This window comes from Lepidochelys kempii, chromosome 8, assembly GCF_965140265.1.
Source record: "Lepidochelys kempii isolate rLepKem1 chromosome 8, rLepKem1.hap2, whole genome shotgun sequence".
Classification (NCBI taxonomy): Eukaryota; Metazoa; Chordata; order Testudines; family Cheloniidae; genus Lepidochelys; species Lepidochelys kempii.
Window position 1 is genome coordinate 25,738,975 of NC_133263.1, and position 15,739 is coordinate 25,754,713.

The 15,739-nt window shown below is 41.2% G+C and overlaps 1 protein-coding gene across 1 annotated transcript; it reads left to right on the forward strand.

The window, feature by feature from the left end:
- The first annotated feature begins 906 nt into the window (after positions 1-906).
- On the forward strand, positions 907-14,949 carry MAT2B (methionine adenosyltransferase 2 non-catalytic beta subunit). Its single transcript, XM_073355921.1, has 7 exons — positions 907-1,072; positions 6,065-6,259; positions 7,232-7,346; positions 7,765-7,917; positions 9,448-9,641; positions 11,644-11,757; positions 13,343-14,949. The coding sequence occupies exons 1-7, from the start codon at positions 1,010-1,012 to the stop codon at positions 13,511-13,513; spliced, it is 1,005 nt and encodes a 334-aa protein (XP_073212022.1). The 5' UTR covers positions 907-1,009; the 3' UTR covers positions 13,514-14,949.
- The last annotated feature ends 790 nt before the right edge of the window (positions 14,950-15,739 follow it).

The window sequence follows — 15,739 nt, forward strand, 5'->3', positions numbered from 1 at the left end:
CCTCATCCCTGGCTCCATCCCAGAGCTTGCACCCCCAGATGAAGCCCTCCCCCTACACCCCAACCCACTGCCACACCCTGAACCGCTCTGTCCCACCCCCATCTGAAGCCCCCTGCACCCCAAATCCCTCATCCCCACTCCAGAGCCTGCACCCCCATACAGAACCCTCACCCCCTTGCACCCTAACCACCTGCCCCAGCCCAGAGCCCCCTCCCATATCCTGCACCCCTCTGCCCCACCCCTCAGCCTGGAGCCCCTTCCAGCACCCCCAATCCTTCATCCCCAGATGGACCCTTCCCCCCAGGCACCCCTGCCCAGAGCCGCCTTCCACATCCTGAACCCTTCTGCCAGAGCCCCCTCCTGCACTCCAAATCCCGCATCCCCAGCCCCACCCCAGAGGGAGCCCCCTCCCCCTCCCCCTCCCCTACCCCAGCCCACTGTAAACGAGTGAGGATGGGGCCCTCAGTTCGCAGAGGGAGCTGAGCTCTGGCACAGCGCTGGGCCTGCCAGGGACCAGCCCTGTTGGCCCCGATGCCCGCAGCGGGAGGGCTTGACCCGGGCCCCACCAGCACTCTCCCTGCCGCTGGGCCTTGCCTAGACCAGGGTGTAGCTCGCACCAGCCAACTCAGCCTTAGCTAAGTCCGGCCTAGGCGGCAACAGCTGCACCCGCACTGGGGAGCAGCTGATGGGCTCCTCAGCCGGGCTAGGCTGGGCCGCCGATTTACTGCTGCCCTCCTGTTAATCAAAACAAAGCGTAACAGGGCTGCTGCGCCTTTAAGAAGCTCGTGTAAGGGACCCCTCCGGCCAATGGGCGTGTTCCTGAGCCCTGCGCGTGAGCTAGCTGAGAGCGGGGCCAATGAGCTGGCGGGAGGGGCCTTCGCGTGCCTCACGTACACCCCGTCTCTCCCGGCTGAGGAGCCAATCAGCTGCTGAGCTGCGCAGTGAGCGCGGAAGCGGTCGTCGGTCGCGAGGGGGTCGGTGGCGCAGCGGGAGGCCGAGGCCGGCGGGGATGGTTGGCCGGGAGAAGGAGCTCAAGATCCGCTTCGTGCCGGGGCAGTGCGAGCTGGTGGAGGTGAGCGGGGCGCGTTGGCGGTCCGAGCGCTGGGGCAGGGTGCGCAGAGCGGCCGGGGGGCCTTGGGCTCGGCCTGTCCCGTAACAGCTACTGGCGGGGGCTCCAGCCACCGTGACCAACTCGCCAGACCCCTCCCCTGCGGGCGGCAACTGCGGCCTGCTTCTAGCTCGCCCCCCGAGGCCTGCACCCCGGAGAGCCGTCGCCTTGCGTCGGCGCCGCATCGGGCGAGCTCCCGGCTGGGTCGGGTGGCGCTGTCTCTCGCCCCGCCCCCCCCGCAGCGGGTGCGGGGGAGCGGGACAGCTACACTCCTGTGGCATGACTCTGAGTGGAGACCCGGCTCCCAAGTAGCCTGCGCGCTCATCAGCGGGCCTGCCCAGCCCCACCCCCGCTCTCCAGGCCAGCCAGGGTCACCTAGCTCCCCAGACGAGTTGCCTACTGCAGAATGAATCTCTTAGCCTTGAAATAAGTGTTCCTGCTGTCAAGTCTGATGCAGCCCTACACCAAACCCAGCCAGACAGCAGTGCTCATCAGTACCGCATTAAAAATATCAGTGGACATAAAGAAGGAAAACAGACCTAATTAGATTTCTGGGCGGTAAGAAGTAGTTATTTATGAAACTGTCATTAGATAACCTGATGAAAAGGTTCCTTCAGCTTCCGGTTCCTTGGGGGGGGATGGAAGTAATTTATTTCTGCATTATCTAAATGTATGAATTCAATTTATTTGAAGATAATATGTTTAGTGGGATCCATTACTACCACTTCTGTTGTATATGCTCTTTAATTTGATTTTAATAAACCAGCTTGTGCCTCATCCAGATGTTCACCTCCAGGGGGAACAATAGCACTCTTTTTGTGGTGGTCTAAGACTCTATCCTTATCCACTGAAGAAGAAAGGGAAGCATTGTTCACAAGATATTTTCTGTATAACCGCATCACCACTAATTTTGCAAACATCTAAAGGTAGACATGGTATACAAAAAGCTCTTGCCACTTGTACTGGTGGCTCAGATTTTATGTCAGACTTTTTTTTTGAGTAGTCTCAGGGCACCATTATATCATTTGAGTCCCCTGAATTTTGCTGGAGATATTGGCCTGGGATTAGAATTTAGAAATTCTGACTCCTAGTAACCTGGTAGGTAACTGTTGTCATCATATCTTTTTATTTTAGCTTGAGAGTATTTACAAGCTTCATATACTTGAACAATCTGGGACCTGTCTACCTTTTTATTCCATGACAACAGTGAAGAACCTAAGGAATGTTTTTACTTTGCAGAAAAATGTTCCCAGTGCAGGCCTCTTACCTGAATTTGCTGCCTTGGAAAATCCACCTATACCTATTTGGTCTTGTAGTTTTTTATTGATTGGTGGAACAAGAATTAATGACTAATTTTTTCATAATTTTGTTTTATATTAATGTTATAGCAACACTTTTACTACTGATTATAGGTGTCTTTGTCTTTAATATTTGCAATGTGGTGTTTAAATACTGTTAGAAGTGTTTTTCAAAATTTTGGTAAATAAGTGAGAGAGATTAAATTTCCCTCTAGTCCAGGGGTGGGCAAACTTTTTGGCCCGAAGGCCACATCTGGGTGGGGAAATCTTATGCTGAACCATGAATATAGGGCTAGGGTAGGGGGTTGGGGTGTGGTTGGGGCGCAAGAGGGGATACAGTAGGGGGCTCAGGGCAGAGTGTTGGGGTGCAGGAGGGGGTACAGAGTATGGGAGGGGACTTGGCAAGGGGTTGAGGTGCAGGAGGGGTGCGGCGGGGGCTCAAGGCAGGGGGGTAGGGCCTCAGGGAAGGGGCAGTGGGATGCAGGCTCTGGGCTGGCGCTGGTTACCTCGAGCAGCCTCGGGTGGCAGCAGCACAAAGCAGGGCTAAGGCAGGCTCCCTGCCTGCCCTGGCCCCACACTGCTCCCGAAAGTGGCTGGCATGTCTGGCAGTGATTCCTAGGGGTGGGGTGGGGCAGGTACCACCCCCTGAAGCTCCCATTGGCTGCGTTTCCCTGTTCCCAGCCAATGGGAGTTGCAGGGGGCGGTGCCTGCAGGCAAGGGCAGTGCATAGAGCACTCTGCCCCTCCCCCGGGGCCGCAGGGATGTGGTGCCGGCCGCTTCTGGGAGCGGTGCAGGGCCAGGGCAGGCATAGAGCCTGCTGTAGCCCCGCTACGCCACGGGGCTGGCAATCCCGTGGGCTGGATTGAAAGCCGTGATGGGCAGTAGTTGTCCCTCCCTTGCTCTAGTCAAATATTTTGATATGTTCACTTTTCTGTCTTTACAACTCAAGTCTGTCAGCCTTTTCATCACTTTTTTCTGAGTTCCCATTCATTTTTGTTGTTGAGGGTGTCCAAAACTAACTGGAGTATTCTAGGGATAGTCTTGACAGTGACTTCCCAGTTCAGATATTTCTGTGCATGGTACAGCCGAAAACTGCATTGCTTGCCAGTTCAGATCCAATTACTGTGTATTGTCATCACTAAATTATATTAGCTTTGAAATTTAAAGGATTTTAATAGTTGGACTTCATTGTTGTCTCATGCTGTCAAGCTCTTAACTCCTTAACTAACTCTTTTCATCAAATATTTTTATAACCGCTTTCAAGTTGAAAGCTGAAACTTACCACCTCTTTTGAAAACTTATACTCTTAAATTGCATTCAACTAGTGTCTACAGAGGAATGTTGTCTTTTGAAATATTCTGTTTCTCAGCTTTTGGTGTCATTGTGTATTCATTCTTTTTATCTGAAAGAGACCTCTGATTAAAGTTCTTTTGATCTTATTTCAGACTTTACTGTTAAATAACTCAGGTTAACATCCCAGTTCGTGCTTCAAAACTTCCTTTACCTCTGTCCTCAGTGAACACCTAGAAGAGTGAGACGTATCTGTACAGTGCGTTATTCTACTTTTATATTCATAGTTGGAAGTGTTTGAATGCAAGTGATTGCTGCCAGGATTTCCAGGCACTCTTTATAATTGAATCTGTTAATCTGATAAAAACGTATGTGTAACGGAATGACACTCAAAACATTACAGACTATTCTTTATGTTGCTTTATATTTTTAACTTAAGTCATAGAGAGAGAAATCTTATCAGAAACCTTCATAGCCATAACTAGCTTTTTGAATGTATCCTCCAATCATGCAGGACTACAGTAAAACTCAGGCTGACATTCAGCAGTCATGTCACAGTTTTAATATTAAAGTCAAAGTATCCACCCTCTTGTAATTTGATATAAAGTGGGATTGGTAATTTTAACAAGCTCAAAAAAAGAGTTAGCAGACCTGTGCAGCTTGAGTTACCTAGGCACAGAAGTTACCAGACATAACTTTAATATATAATATTTAGCCCTGCCCCTTTAGTTAGAGAAATGCAGAAGCAACAGGAATCTTTTCTTGCAGAAAGGGGAATGTGGAGCAAAACAAGGAGTTAGCATTTAAGCTTCTATGTCTTCTGGTTTTAAAGGAAAATCTTCTGAATGTGTTCAGATAGGGTGTTGTCATTCTGAGTCTGCAAAAAGAATGCTCCAGTACCTCTGTAGCTGATTTCCTAAGGAACCTTGAAATTGACAAGACTTGTTACTGTTCACTCTGTCAGTGCTTCTGCTGACACACAGGTTCTGTTCACTCTGTCAGTGCTCCTGCTGACACACAAAACCATGAACACCATCAAAGGCACCCACTGGATCTGCTTGCAGAGCAAACATTGCTTCAGGGAGGCATTCAATGAAGAATCAATGCAATGCTTATTGTGGGTGGGTTATGTATAGAGGTTGGGAAATCTGATCTATTTCATACTTAGAATGACAGGTTTCAGAGTAACAGCCCTGTTACTTAGAATACATTTGTTCTGAACCTATGGCAGATTGAAAAGACCCATGATTGTTTATCCCAGTGTTTGAAATGGTTTCCTGGTCATAAACTTGCTTACTCATTTGTGCTGTCTCAGCAAGGTAGAGTAACAGAATACAAATTGCATCTAGTTAAACTGTTAAAGGTTATCATTTTGCTTAGATTTCATCGGATGTGTTCTCAGTTTCTAGTGCAAATATAAATGAGCATCCAATTTTTGACTTGTAAATTCAGAATGATTCTCTAAAACATCATCCAGTTACCTGACTAAATTTAAGAATAACATATTCTTGCTTATAATTATAAGGGAAGCAGCTCACAACCCCTATATTGAGGTTGCTAGTCACTTTTTATTATTAAAGATTCTTGCATGCTCCATTTTGTATGTAATTTATATAAGTTTATCTGTAGGTAATCTTGTTAAGCACTGAAGTATGCTTTAGTATACCACATGGACAGTTGGAACAGTTAAATAATCAAAGCATTTTTCTGATGCATCTTGTCCAACTAAACATGAATTGTGTGAATATTTTATTAATTATTTGCCTGAAATATTCAATTTACATCTCAATTCTGCAGTGAGCTCCTGATGGGAATACCTCTGCAGAATCCTTTTGTAATGAGTGGGACTCTTCCTGGGCACAGAGGCTGCCCAGAAGGAGCTCATTGCAGGATTAGTTCACAGCTTTTTCAATAAAACATTCAGAGTCAGATCTTCAGAAGCACTCATCACTTAGCAGTTCCTGTTGTGCAGGGGAGCTCTTGAATTATGAGCTCCCTTAAATATCTGACCCTTTGTTTTTGATTTTTTTAAATTCTTTGTTTAGCGCTACTGACATAAATAAGTTTCTGAATGAAGCTTAGCAGTTCAGATCTCTGAAATATAACATAAATGTGTATCTATATTTGCTGCTGTAACATTATCCTATGCTTTCAAGTATTTACATTTTACAAAGCTTTATAGGGCTCAATGTATCACTTAATCACTACGTTTTTGAAAACAGTGAAGAAAGCAAACCTGGACATTTTTCAGGAATAATATGATTATGGTTGCATTCAAATAGCAAAACATTAAACTGAGACATTAAGTATAATGGAAAGAAATAAAAATGTGTGGGGTTTTTTTTGTTTTTGTTTTTCCCCCACCCAGGAAGATGCTAATATTCCCAATAGACGTGTTCTGATTACAGGAGCTACTGGGCTTCTTGGAAGAGCAGTGTACAAAGAATTTAATGAAAACAATTGGCATGCAGTTGGCTGTGGATACAGTAGAGCTCGACCCAAATTTGAGCGGGTTAATCTTCTGGATTCTATTGGGGTTCATGACATTATCCAGGATTTTCAGGTAAGATTACTGGAAGGAAAGAAGAAGCAGACAGTCTCCAGTGCAATATGGCAAGTTATGTGTATCCTTCATTAAACAAATAAGTTTAAGATGTCTTACACCATTTAGCTCATACGATCCAAGTGGCACTCCAAAATCCTTCTGAGGTAGTAGTTTCGAAGAAGATGGCAGTTTTCTTGTTCCCCTAATTTGTACAGTGACTACTCTGTGTTTGTTGTATCTAGGGTTATTACGCAATCAACAACAAGTCAGTGTGTAAACACCCATTTAGTAGTTAAATAAAAAGCTGTTACATTTCTGTAATGATTTGTATGGAGACACTGCAATGTTACAATAAGGTTTCATTACACTAAAGATACAGAATAATTGTATACCTTGTTTCTCTCATGGCAGAAATCGCCTTGTAACAGCCAATTCTGTGTTTCACAAACTTCCGAGCTGTTTCACAGCTTCCAAGAAATAAATTTTAAAAAAGCTTATTCTAGAATAAATAGGGACCTAGTCTAGAAAAGAGTTAGAAAGCTCTTGTGTCTGGTCTACACCTGCCAAGCAAATCATTTATGAACTCTGCATTAATACCATTTAAATCTAATTTGGTTAGCATTGTTTAATTACCATTGTGGATGATTGGGTATTGAGTCTAACCCATATAATCCTTAACACTCAGATGAGAACAAAACTCCTTGCTGTAAGATAGATATTATTGAGGATCATGACTGCAAAATTACTAAATGAGACCCTTAGGTATTAATTATAAAACCTTAAGGCAGCTTTATTCTATTGCATTTCCAAAGGAAAGAAAGCTATTTGAGATTTCACAATAAATGATGATCGTTGTGGATCAGTGCCACAATTAAATCAAAATACTAGTTAGTTTCTCTGTAGATGAGACGGACCTGGTTTCTATGTTGAGGGCACAATTGCAATTTTTTTTATTTTGTTCCTCATTAAAATTGAGTCTTTAATTTTCAGCCTCATGTGATAGTGCATTGTGCTGCTGAGAGAAGACCAGATGTTGTAGAAAGTCAAGCAGATGTTGTTTCTCAGCTCAATGTGACTGCTTCAGAGAACTTAGCAAAAGAAGCAGGTAAAGAGACAATGAGATGGATTCATTTTTTTTTTTTTGCGAGGATACTGCATTAATTTATACAGTGGCATAAGTATGCATTAGCACTTCACACTTAAACAGCCAAGATCCATCATTGCCTCAACAAGCTTTCTATCTAGCTTATTTAGGTGAAGACTGCACATGTGTATGTGTGGAGGATTATCAAGGAGACAAAGTCAGGGAATGAAGGGGTGAGAAGGCAAGGGGATAGTATTGAATCTAGAACATGCATTTTTCCCCATCTATGACTGTAGTTTCATACTGAAAGTATGAATTATAGTGAATTTGAATTGGAGTACAAATGTCTTTAGGTGCAATGAATAGCAATTTTCCCTTCTATCACTAAAGGCTCATAGTAAGTTTTCTTTCTTCCCCGACCACACATCTTTTATCTTAGCTGGAATTGGAGCATTTCTGATCTACATTAGTACAGACTATGTGTTTGATGGAACAAATCCTCCTTATAAAGAGAGTGATGCACCAAATCCCCTAAATCTTTATGGTAAAACTAAACTAGAAGGAGAAAAGGCAGTCCTTGACAATAATGAAGGTAAGAACACAATTTAAAGCCTTCCATTGAAGGTTTTTTCTTCTCACTTTGTTACAGATGAGCTAATAGGTCATATTAAATTAATACAATCATAGACTCTGGATTTGGAAAAGACCTATTAAAACATCTAATCTAACTTCCTGTCTCTGTGGGATTGTTTTCTCTTTCTTACAAGTGGAATCTAATTTTCTTTGCTGATATTCCAAATCTCCATAGCTGCTTCTGTATTATTTATGTCCTAACAGTGTTTACAAAACCTCCCAATTTAGTATGATCTATTCATTTTATTAAGATGCTGTTTGCTCCCTCTTCTGGATTGGTAATGAAGGTAAGACTGGAACCAACACTAGACACCTTCCCCAACTCAGTATTTTGCTATGTTTCATAACCCTTTGGTTATGGTCTTTCAGTCAGTAATTAGTCTGTGGCAGTATTCCTGTGTAAGCAGATTTAAGTTGATTTTGAGTAAGATATCATAATACACTGAATTGGTTGTTTTACTAAAATCCAAATAGTATATGGATCAGTCTTTCAACTGTTAACTTTGGTTTCTTTTATTATAGAATTACAATCAAGTTTGTATTGGAAGATCTTTATATATTTGTATTGTGAATAGTTCTATTTACAATTAGGTTTTTAGTGGCTTTTCTTATGATTTTTTTTTTTGTTTGTTTGAAGCAGTGAGAGATCACTTTGCTTCCTTTAAAAACAAAACCAAAAAACAACAACCCAAAATGGTTCTTTGTTCTTTCTTCCCGTCTCAGTTTTGATAACCTTTCAAAAACTATTAGTGTCAAAACAAATGGTAATTCCCTTCCTACAGTAGGGAGTATATCATCCAGACAGCAGTCTTGTATATAGTCACGGCATTAATGAAAAAATCTCTTTTACAGTCTCAGCAACTTATATGTTCTTCTTCTTCACTTCCTAATTGCCTACATTTACATATTTTCTTTGATTTTTTTTAAAGTAGCCACTTGAGTTAATTTAATTCCCTGTGTTTACTAATTTCTCACTTTCTCTGTAATATTGTTTCTCCCCTCCGCTCCTGCCTGCACCATGGGTCCCTTGTGAGATGCCTTTTGTTCGCTCATTCTCTTTTCTCTGCAAGTCTTGGGTAATTCACCTGTAGGTGCCTCTCCCTGTCCATTAACAGTACAGATCACTGGCATTATAAACACTTTGAATAAAAGTATTAGCTATATAAATGTCTGCTTTACTCAAAGAGGAATAGATGTCTTTTGGTGTAATTTTAGCAGCTTTAATTTACTGTATATAAATGTTCTCAGTTCTATATGAAATTTGAAAAATTCATATTGATTAAAAATGAGATGACAGCAGACTGTACACAAGCACAGTTAATACTGTTTCTCTTTTAGGGATGTGAATATATGTAAAGTTTACCAAAGGTCTAAAACAATTTTTATCCACGTTCTGTAATTCTCTTAGGGTTATTCTCAAGGATTCATTAGGTCATAGTTATTCATAGTTTCCTTTTAACACTTTAAAAAAAATATTTTTCCTCTTTAGGTGCTGCAGTGCTCAGAATTCCTGTCTTATACGGGGAGGTAGAAAAGCTGGAAGAGAGTGCTGTGACTGTTATGTTTGATAAAGTGCAGTTCAGTAACAAATCAGCCAATATGGACCACTGGCAACAGAGATTTCCCACCAACATCAAGGATGTAGCCAGTGTTTGCCGACAGCTATCAGAGAAGAGAATGTTGGTGAGAATTTTTGAGAAAATGAGCCTCCTTTAGACAAAATACAGATTGTTTTTGTTTTTTAATTTTCCCCTCCATGCTTTGGTACAGTTGAGTACCAAATCAAATCCAAGGTTCTGGTTCTAATTTACAGAGCACTGGGCTGAGCCTCTGCTACTTCAGTAACTACTTCTCTATCCATGACCCTCAATGAGTGTTGTGCTACTTGGGAAATGTTGGAATTATAAGTTGCAAGGATGAGAGTGCGAGAGCAGAACCCAGAGCTTTCTTAGCTGTTTGCGCACAAGAAATTAGAATGACCATGAATCTTGCTGTCTCCAGGACTAAAAATGCAAGTCATCGGTTCATCACCATAGTATTTCTACAATAAATTGTACACTTAAATTTTCTACCCTTTGGGTTTTTTTAAGATCAAGATTGATGAGACTTTTTATGGTGGACACAGTTCTTTTAAGATGCTCATGCAGTGGTGCTGAGTGCGGTTTAAAAAATATTTGATGCAGCTGCAGAGAGACAGACGGGGGTGAATGTTGATAGAGAGGTAGGGGTTTCAGAGAAACTGTAAATGTTCCAATTTCTCTGAAATGGAGCATGAGCTCTCTACCATTTTATACAAATCCTCATTAAGTTGCTACTACAGAGCTCTTCCAGCTGAGCTGTCAGAATAGGACCATGGAGGAGGTATTCATTTGTGCAGATAACCCTTGTAATAACATTTAGCTGCTGTAGACAGACTCCAACTGAGAAGGTAAGGCCAAAGAGAAGCCCAGGGAAGCACTGCCCGGTAACAAGTTTCAAACATGCTGGGCCCTGGAGTGCATTTTGGGGCTCAAAATCCAGGAAGCATTAACTGAATTTTCTCTAATGATCCCAATTTCAAACAAACACAGTTCTGGGGAAATAAGGGCTTAGAGGCCTATTCAGAAGGCAGTAGCTCCAAATTTAAGAGGGAGCAGCCCAGAATCTTTATGCAGAGTGCACACTTCTGAGTTGCGCAGGCACGTTCAGTTAATCTGTCCATTGTGTGCACTTCATTGAACATGTACAGTCTAGGAGGGTTTTCAAACTATCATAGTTCTGCAAAACCAAAATAAGTTGTGTCCCCCCCACTCTCCCCCAACCTGGCAGAAGTACAGCTCTCCAGAGAGCTGCTTACATGTCCAAGAGCCATCTTTCAACCTTTAGCTGTTTCTAACTATCCCAGTCCCATCACTCTTCTAAAAACTGCAACTAGTATTTTTTAAAATAAGTGTATTTTTCCAATTTAACTCAAAACTGGCAGGCATAGTTTCCCCCCAAAAACTATTGATAGGAACCATGCGTGGAAAAATTCATGCTAAAGTGCAAAATTGCAGCTTGCTGAAAAGTTACAAACGTGGAAACACTAACACTAAATTGTCTTGCAATATTAGCTTTGGCAGTCACTACCCAGAAATTGCTATGGTGACAAGTAAATTGACAAGTAAATTGACTCAAAATGTGGCATACTGCACAGCCAGCCGTATTACGTGGACAGGATTGGATTTGTCAACTCCTATATCTATTTATATATTAAAAAAAAATTATGCCTTTGTTCAGTCTGAGAACTTCTACATAGCCTTTATTTGATGTGAGGGAGAATAGGGTTCATGGTGTCTTTCACACTTGCATTATTTGAATTTTGATAAATGATTGGCTTAGAATGGATTTTTCTATACGTTGAACCTTTTTTGTCATGTCGTCTTTAAGAGCGCATTTAGTTCATGCACAGTTGAGTCAAGCATATTCACTGTCTCTGAAAAGTCCGGCCAGATATGTGTAGCATCAGGACTGTGCCAGCCCCACCGATAGCTTTATAAGGGCTACGTTTTTCACTTCCCAAACATCTGCTCAGTCTCTACTCTGGAAATGTATTTGTTCCAGAAATATTTCAATTAATTATTAACTTGTTTTTCAGGATGGTATCATCTTGTTTGAATGGCAGCCTGTACATTCTGTTTCTTCATCTGTGCTTGTTTCTTTCTAGGATCCATCAATAAAAGGAACATTCCACTGGTCTGGTAATGAACAGATGACCAAGTATGAAATGGCATGTACTATAGCAGATGCTTTCAACCTCCCCAGCAGCCACTTGAGACCAGTAAGTAATGTTGAGGCTATATAAAAGTATAGAAATTTCTGAATGTTTTCATTTGAGCCACTTTCTTATACTGAAAATACAAGTGAGCTGCTTCTCCTGATAGTGTGAACAATTACATGTTAGTACTGCAAAAGGAAGAATCCCCAAAATCCTCAATTTGGCATGACGTACTGCCAACAACATTGTCAGATATCTTCTGCTGCAGGGAAATGACAGCTACTATGTTAACTGGATTCTGTTTTCCTATGACAGATGTATCATTCCAATCAGAAATCAGTTTACCCATAAGTACAGTATATTCTTATAGAAATGTGCAAGTCCAGTGTGTAAAGTACTTCTAGGATACAGCTGGCTAAAGCAGAGTCTTTTGATTTTTTTTTAAAGTGAATAATAACCAACTAGCCAACTACTTAATTAGCAGTCATAGATTTAATTTAGCATACCTTAGTTTCACAGACTACTTTTTGTAAACTGAGCAATTTCTCTAGTAATCAATAAAGTTGTAACTAATTGTTGCCTCTTATATTTTTCATTAAAGGAAGACTATAAAATTTACTGTATCTTAATTTGAAGATAATCTCCTTTGTATTGTCGTAATGTTTAAGTTACTATTATTTCTTTTCAAATTCCATTCTCTGAATAGGTCTTCATTGTTGAGAGATATCCATGGATATTTAGAATGGTGGATTTAAAAACATATAACTTTTGAGTTTATGTAAATATGTAAAGGAAGAAATTTCAGGAAAAAGGGAAAATTTGAAAATGCTTAGCACCTCAGGATCAGACTTAAAAAAGAAATCTACTACATATGTTGTTAGTTAGATGCTGTTAACTTCTAGGGTTTATATTTAAAGGTAAAGTGAGACTTATTAGCTCACAAGTTCATGGATTCTTAATTAGTAAAGTTAGTACTGAAATGTGACACGGAAGAAAGACACCTTACACACACACACACACAATACTAGGTTGGTCTGAGATCATATATTTAACAACCTTTACTGTTGGTGGCAGAAGCAGGTCTCTAAAGCATTTTTCATCCCACGAATATGCACTCCTCATCCGTTATCCACAACTGCTGATTTCCTGGCCGTTGTTAGGGAAGTGGGGATAAGATATGGAAGAGAGGAGACGACGTGGAAAAACATTAAATGGCTCACTCTTTACCAGTTCAGACAGGTCTGATGCATTTTGTAGCTGTCTAGCTGAAGGAAATTCTTCCACTTGTCATAAAGAAGATTCACACCAGGAGCACAAGTAAAATGAGATTTTCTGTTGGGCGGTTAATACACACCGTCCCTAAATGCTCTACAAAATGAAAATTTGTCTTCCTAGCCTTTCATTGTTCAAAAATTTTAGGTAAGGGAAAAAATGGATCTTAACTTACTTCAATTTGAGATGAAGTCTGAGATGGAGAGAGAGGGCATTTCAGGTGGCAGGAATTCCTTATGTAGGCTCTGTCCAGCAACAGAAAAATTGCCTGAAGGGAACAAACATATTGAAAGCAACAAATGGTAGTGTGCACTCATTCTTATTTAGAAGCCCCTGTTTTTAACTGTATATAGTGTTTTTCTCTCTTTTTTTAAAGATTACTGATAGCCCAGTAGTGGGTGCTCTTCGTCCGAGGAATGCTCAGCTCGACTGCTCTAAACTAGAGATGCTGGGAATAGGACAACGAACGCCTTTTCGAGTTGGGATCAGAGAATCGCTTTGGCCTTTCCTTGTTGACAAGAGATGGAGACAGACTGTCTTCCATTAATTTGTAAACTTTTTAATTAAAGTATGGTATGTGGCACTTTTTTAAAAAAGGAAAAAAATAGTTTTGTATGAGTGTTCTTAAAAATTGTGACACTTATGAGCTTTCATTGAATCAGGTAAAAATATGGTCTTGCACTAGTGAAATTGTTAGCCTAAAAAGCTCAATGGCAAAAAATGAACCTTGTTTAAAGTGTTTTGTTTTTCCTTCTGTTTGTACTGGTCTAACCTAATATCTGATCCTAGTGAATTATGGTTCTTAGTCTTCAGTAACATTTGATGCTAAGTATGAAACAGGTCAGCTGGAGACTTCCTTTTGGCTGGAATATACTGTTGATGCTTAGGATCTTTGCTATATGTACAGTATCTTCTTTGAAGGACCTGGTCAGTTTCTTTATCACCAAAAAAGATTCTACTTTTAAATTTTAAAGTTATTGTACTAATGTGAGTTAAGGCGAGAATCATTGAAGTTTAATGTTCATTTGCTTTGAGCTTGGATCAAAATGTTTAAAAGAATGTGAAACTTTATTTTTGCAATTACTGAGTGTAGTTTTTATGCTTGAGATATATTTTCACAATGTTGTATATCTTGGAACTCCTGCAGCTTCATATATTTGTTCATTGTATGCACTTGTCTCATTGTATGCATTTGTCTCTCTGTAAAGGTGACCTGCCAAGTGTAGGGAGGGAAATGGGCTTGGGCCTGCCTTTGCTTTGTGTAAAGACTTGAAGTGTATATTCGTTTTCCTGTTTGTTTGTTATACTAGAAACTCAGATCCTATGTAGGCTGGAACACTGCATGGTAGGAGAAGTAGTGAAACAAGGGCAACAAAAAATAAAAGTGAAAGGTGAACAATTCAGGGGAAGAAAGTCAAGAATTTGACTACAACAACCTCGCTCCCCTGTGAAAACTCCTGAGGTAGGCACATACACTGATGTGGTAAGTGTCTTACTGGTGTAATGCCTACACTAAGGGTTTGCTTAATAACTACAACAGTGTAAGCTCCCTACCGCAAACAGTTTATAGACTATTCAAAACTTTGTTCTTAACACCTATTTGAATTCAGTGCCCAATTAACGTTTCCGAGAATTGATGTATACTAATGTCCTTGTTTAGAGATTCAAACTACCAGTAAGAGCTTGATGCTTACAGTATGCCTGTTCTGAGATCTTCCTGGGAGACCACAGAAAACTGGATTTGATATTCTAGATCTGAGGCAAAAATAAATAGGAAAAAACCTGGAAACCCTTCAGGCTTTTATGGATCAAAAAGTTGGAAGATAACCAGTTTTAAAAATCTTTTACAGGCCAACTTGAAAATGTGTCCCTCTAATTCCATATATGAGAAGAGTTTATCATAAACTTGGTTTTCATCTGAATTCCTGATATGCACACAATAAGTTATATCTTGAAAATGACAATAAATATATGTTGCTGGCATCAGCGTCCGTGATTGACTCAAGAATTTTTTCTAAATCTTAACAAGTTGCAACCCCCTTCACAATGTTCATATGTCCTGGAGGAAATAATGGTAAAATCATATTGATATACTTCAAGTAAATTAAACTCCACAGTCATGGGCTAGAGAAATCTTTCTCAACGGATGGGCCACAGTCCCCAAGGGATGGGTGGAGTGTTAAGTTCCCTGCAAGCTGTGCAGCCATGCAACAGCCTATTGAGCACCGCGCAGGGAACCGCCTGGGAACCACCTTTCCCTGGCCCCAAGCTGCTGGGGTGCCCCTCCCTGCCTCGGACCTGCCAGGGCGCCTCTCTCCCTCCTCCCGCAGCAGCACCTGGGCTGAGAGAGGCGGAGGGAGTTCGTTCTCTTCTCCCCCCCCATAGCCCTGGAGCACCTTCCTGCATCCCAAACTGCTCATCCCTGGCCTCACCCCCTTCACCCTTGTGGTCCAGCAAGAGCACCCACTTTAAGTCCCAGCTCCTCAGTCATCACCTCTTGGGCTGAGACCCACACCTGCATCTACACTTTGTTTTCTCTTCAGAGATTATAAACAGCATAATTGTCCACAGTGATAAGTTACCACATAGCTTTTTCTAAGCAAGCATATTTACTATTAAGGTGAAAGCCTTAAATAGAAAATATTTAAACAATAAAAGAACCTACAGAGATCACACCTCCAGCACGGGCTTTGGGAGGTGATGAGTCCTTCAACCTGATAGAAGCATTTTTCTGTGGTTATGAGTTCATAACATTTTGTAGCATGTAGAATAA

Bases quoted from the DNA above. Each gene is read 5' to 3' on its own strand.
- MAT2B (XM_073355921.1), top strand. From the start codon at position 1,010: ATGGTTGGCCGGGAGAAGGAGCTCAAGATCCGCTTCGTGCCGGGGCAG. The intron at 7,347-7,764 runs GTAAAGAGACAA...CTTTTATCTTAG, and splicing joins GAACTTAGCAAAAGAAGCAG to CTGGAATTGGAGCATTTCTG. The intron at 9,642-11,643 runs GTGAGAATTTTT...GTTTCTTTCTAG, and splicing joins TATCAGAGAAGAGAATGTTG to GATCCATCAATAAAAGGAAC.